This window comes from Lipotes vexillifer, unplaced genomic scaffold (genome assembly GCF_000442215.2).
Source record: "Lipotes vexillifer unplaced genomic scaffold, Lipotes_vexillifer_v1.1 scaffold63, whole genome shotgun sequence".
NCBI lineage: Eukaryota > Metazoa > Chordata > Mammalia > Artiodactyla > Lipotidae > Lipotes > Lipotes vexillifer.
Genome location: NW_006784492.1, coordinates 341,090 through 345,892, shown reverse-complemented (window position 1 = coordinate 345,892; position 4,803 = coordinate 341,090). Strand labels below are relative to the sequence as shown.

The window sequence follows — 4,803 nt, the reverse complement described above, 5'->3', positions numbered from 1 at the left end:
GTGTCCGGGGCCAGGACCCTCCCCGCCCTCTGCTGGTTCGGCCCCCAGGGGTGGCTGAGGAGGCCCGTCCGAGGCCCTCGAGATAGGCTCAGCTGCCCCCTCGGGATCTCTGCTCTCCAAGTGTGTGTCCAGGCAGGCGGCTGGGACGCCGGGTCGGGAGGGAGGGCCGGCAGGCAAGGTCTGGTGCACGGGCGGCAGCCTCAGACGAAGGTGGCGTGGTGTGGGCCGGCCTTGGGCTTGGCAGGTCCCCCCAGGACGGGGCTCAGGCCGGGGCGGTCTGATGTCAGGGTCCCGCCGGCCCGTGACCTCCGGGGGCCCGTCCACACCCCCGGGACGCTGCTGCCCGGCCCAGGTGCCGAGCCAGCCACACGGTCCACGTCGATGATCGTGCTGACTGGGAGGCCTCGGCTGCCTCGGGCCCCACCTCCTGCCGTGGGGAGAAGAGAGAGGCTGTCACCTGTCTGCCCACCCTGGGCCGGAGACCCCACCCCACCCTCCTGGCACAGACGGTGGCAAGGGGCTCCTGAGACCCCCACGTGCATCCCAGGGGCAGGCGACTTCTGACCTGGGGCCCCCGGGCCTGGCGCAGGGAGCCCTCTGCAGCGGGGAGGGTCCCAGGCCGAGGGAGCTGCAGGCTGCAGGGAAGCAAGCTGGGGGAGGGGGCCTGGGGGCGCAGGGCCCAGGTTCCGTGTGGTGGGACCAGCGCGGCCCCTCATCTGTCACGGGTACACCCTGCACCCTGTCCTTGCCCGGCACAGCCAGGACAGTGGGGACGGCCCACCCACTAGGGTGCTGTCCGCCCAGCTGGGGCCCCCTCTGGGGAGAAGCCTGGCACCCGAGCCCCTGCAGCTCCCCACCGACGCCCTGGGGGCATCAGGGGCACCTGCCCCCAGACGACACCGCGCTGCCCCTCACCAGGGGGGGAGGGGGGAGGGGGGAGGGGTGCGTGGCTGTGTGTGGGTTTGCGTCACGGGAAGCTGGGAAACAGGGCTGTGGCTGGGGGGGGGGGGGGGGGGGGGGGGGGTGGTCCCAGGGCCCATCAGCGGGATGCAGCCGCCCCTGGGGTGGGGGGTGGCCGAGGAGGGCCACATGGGGGACGGTCTCGTGGGAAACCTCCCAGCCACCTCCGCTGCGCCTCTCAGACACCCCCACAGCCCATCCCGCACCCCACTGTGGCTCAGGTTCAGGGCCGGGCCTCCACCCCTCCTTGGGGGGCTGTCTGCAGCCGAGGGGCCGTCAGGGAGGGGCTCCAGGGGGAGGCATGCTGCTGGGCTGAGGGAGGAGCAAGCACTGGGTGTGGGTTGCCCCAGACGGGGCTGGACCCTCAGGGCACTCTGGGTCTCCATCCACAGAGCTCGCTGCCCGGCGTCTCTGAGGACTGCAGCTCCTGGTGGGGCAGGCGCCTGAGCCCCGCCGCCGATGCCCCCCAGGGCCCTCACGACCTGGCCACGCGGTTGTCCACCTGCCCGTCGACCCAGGCCTACCTCTTCAGCCACACAAACTCTGAGTCCTTCATGCTCTCCTACCCCATCAGCAACACCCCAAGCCGAGTGCCCCTTCCTCCACCCTACCCTGCCGCCTGCCCCCCTTCCAGGCTGCTCAGTGGTCACCCAGGCCTCTGCCTTCAAGTCTCCACCTAGGCCCCAGGAGTTCCAGGCTGCCTGAAACTGCCTTGGAAGCTTTTAGATCCCAGGCCGGGCAGCCACACCTCCCTGCCAACCACCCCAGCGGGCTGTCACTGGGCTGTCACCCTGGCTGGTCCCGGGGGTGGGCCCTGGGGGACAGAGGTGCAGTCCCCAGGAACCAGGGCGCTGTGGGCAGGGCACAGGGCGCTCGGCAGGCGTCCTCAGCCTCAGCTCCCTCCACCGAGCCCGCCCAGGGCTCACTCCGGGGCCAGGGGCCAGGCAGAGCCCCAGGCCCTGGTGTGGCCAGGTGTAGGGGGGAGGCTAGCATGCCTGTGGTGTGCTCTCAGTGAGCCTGGGAGCCAGGGACCCTCAGGTGCCTGGGGTGCAGGGGGAGCCCCAGCCCCAGGTTCCCATTGGACAGGCTGGAGGAGTCCAGGCGCAGGGACACAGGGTCCTGCTCTGCTGACCGCCCCTCCCGGGCCTTGCCGGTGGAGGTGAAGACTCTGCTCCCTGCGTGGGTCCGAGGCCTACGTGCGGGAGTGGGGATGGCCGTGGGGGTCAGGAGCCTTGCCTCCCCTTGCAGGAGCTGCTCTGTGGCCCCCAGAACCCCCGGGGCAGGTCCGAGCCTGCGAGAGGGCCTTGCGTCCTCTCTGATCTATCTAACGGAGGCGGCAGAAGGAACCTTTCCGGGGGCCTGCGGGACTCACCCCTCCCCTGCTTGTTGGCGGCTTCCCAGGGCCAGCAGATGATGGGGTGGGGCTGGTCTGCGCTTGGATGGGGGCCGAGCAGAGAGGTAGGGCTTTGCTCCCCAACCGTTTGTCCCCATCTGGGGCATTTGTCTGGAGCATTAAGAGGCCCGTGACCCCACGCAGGTTGAGGGGCACGGCCCTTTCCTGTCCAGCCCCGTTTGGACCCCCTAGGAGGACAGAGGCCGGCGAGGGGGAGGGGCCTCAGCCACGGCCCCTCTGATGCCTGGGCAGCTCGGGTGTGCTCAGGATGCAGAGGGCCGCCTGCCTCTGTGGACGGGAAGCTCATCCCTGGGCCAGGGACGGGCGTGTCACAGGGAGGGTGGCTGCAGTCCAGGCCCTTCCTGCCTGCCCGCCCAGACTCGCTCTCCTGAGGAAGTGGCAGCCGCAGGCCTGTGACTCAGTGTCAGGGGCCCAGCCCCGCGCGGCGGGCAGGCGTCACGGCCTCCGTGCCAGGGCCTGCCCGGTGCGGCTGCCCTCCCAGCTTCCCGAGGCTCCCCTTGGCTCTCCTGGCGGGGGCAGCAGCGCGGGGGACCCTGCAGGGCTCGGGGGCCGCCGCTTCCGAAGGGAGCCGGGTCTGCCCCGTTCACGAGGGTCGCTCCCTGGGCCTCTGTCCCACGTCCCTCGGACACGCGAACGCGGGGCCGGAGCCAGCGCCGCATCCCCCGCCCCTCAGGCTGCCCTGCTGACCCCTCGTCTCCCCAGGGACCACGGGCCCTGCCCCCCGGCTGATTCCGACTCTGCACAGTCAGGCCCTCCCGCAGGGCGCCCTGCTGGAGCCTCGTGGCAATCGGGACCCCAAGAGTCCCTCCCGAGAGCCCACCTATCAGCCCCTCGCCAGCGGCCAGGTCTGCTCTGGCCCTCAAGGCTCCACATCGGGAGAAGGTGCAGGCCGAGTCAGGACCCTCCTCCTGGGGCCGGCGGGTGCAGGGCTGCACGGGTGGAGCCAGGGCGGTGGGTGCAGCCTGACCCCTTGGCCATCTCCAGTTCTCCCTGGGTGCTGAATCAAAGCTCCTCATCCAGCAGATCTGTACTAAGCATCTACTGGGTGCCAGGACTCCCGCTCATGGCAGCACAGGGTAAAAGTGGGGGACAGTGACTGGGCAGTCACGGGGCCATACCGAGTGCAGGCGTGCAGACGGGCAGAGCCTGGGGAGGGGACGCGAGCAGCGGCTGCAGCAGTGCCGGCCCCAGGTCAGGGTGTGGGAGGTCACGCTGCCAGCCACTGGCGGCCCGTGGCTTCCACTCTGAGAGACCCAGGGGCCGGGTGGAGCAGACCAGCCACAGGGCACATGGGGGAGACGTACGGAGAAGGGGACACGAGGAGGATGGACGCGCCAGGGGAGACCCAGGGCCATCGGCCTGAGCAGCCAGGAGGATGGAGCTGTCGCAACCCGGGCTGGGGTCTGGGGAGGGGTGCTGGGCCAGCTGGGTCAGCACTGGGAAGCCCGTGGAGGCCTGTGGAGTGGGCCGGGTGCAGGCAGAAGCCCCCCGACACCTAGCAGGACTCAGGTCCATTCTAGCCAGGGCAAGGCCGGAGCGCCAGAACATGCTCCGCTGCAAGGGGGTTTCTGGAGAGCCCTGGCAGAGGGCTGCCTTCGCCGGGACCCCCAGCACCAACGTGACCCCGAGAAGGCCAGGCAGCCCCCCACATGCACATCACGGTTTGTGCTGGGGAGGCTGGCCTATCCTCCTGGAAGGCAGGTGTGCGCGGTGGAGGTGTCCCCCGGCCGCCCAGACAGAAGGGCCAGGGCTCTGCTGGAGAGAGGGGACATCTGAAGGGACAAGTGCAAACCTGGCAGTGGCGGGGCAGCGGTGCAGGTTCAAGAGGCTGGGGCCCAGGCTGGGGAGATCCGCACGGCTGTCCCGGGAGGCCCTGACGCTCCAGGGGACGGGCAGCTGGATCCCCCCTGTGGCTGCTGTCCCGTGCACAGCTGCACTTCCCCTGCTGTCCCCAGGCCAGGGCTTCCGCCTCACCTGGGACTGAGCAGGTGTGACATGCCGAGACGGGGGGGGGGGTGGCTGACCACTGAGCAGCCAGGTGCAGAGGGGCTCCTGGGACTCATGGCCAAGGCAAGGTCACGTGGTCTGGCTGCCTTCACTGCCAAGGTGAACGGCGTGGCCCTTATGTGGGCTTGTGGCCTCTGGTTAACGCTCCAGCCCCGTTCCCATGGAAACCAACTTACTAGGCTACAGCGACCCCTGGCAAGCGGGAGAGCTCCACGCACCTGCTAGGAAGTGAGCTGAGGGCTCCTGACCCCACTCTGGTAACTGGACGTGCCTCTGGGGACCCTGGACACCGTGGCACGAGGCCCCCAAATCGGGCGACTTCTGCCCCGTCCAGTGAGCAGCCTCTCTCTGCGCTGAGGCCCCGGGACCCCGGGATCCCGGGCCAGGACTGGTGGAGAGGACTCCTAGGGAGGGGCGGGTGG

The 4,803-nt window shown here is 70.2% G+C and overlaps 1 protein-coding gene across 1 annotated transcript in view; it reads right to left on the bottom strand.

The window, feature by feature from the left end:
* Positions 1-200: 200 nt before the first annotated feature.
* The window catches only part of RGS12 (regulator of G protein signaling 12), a 95,131-nt gene continuing 90,528 nt past the window's right edge, over positions 201-4,803 (bottom strand). Inside the window, exon 17 of the mRNA XM_007456894.1 lies at positions 201-427. Within this exon, the coding sequence (XP_007456956.1) occupies positions 201-427 (227 nt within the window). The remainder of the gene's footprint in view (positions 428-4,803) is intronic.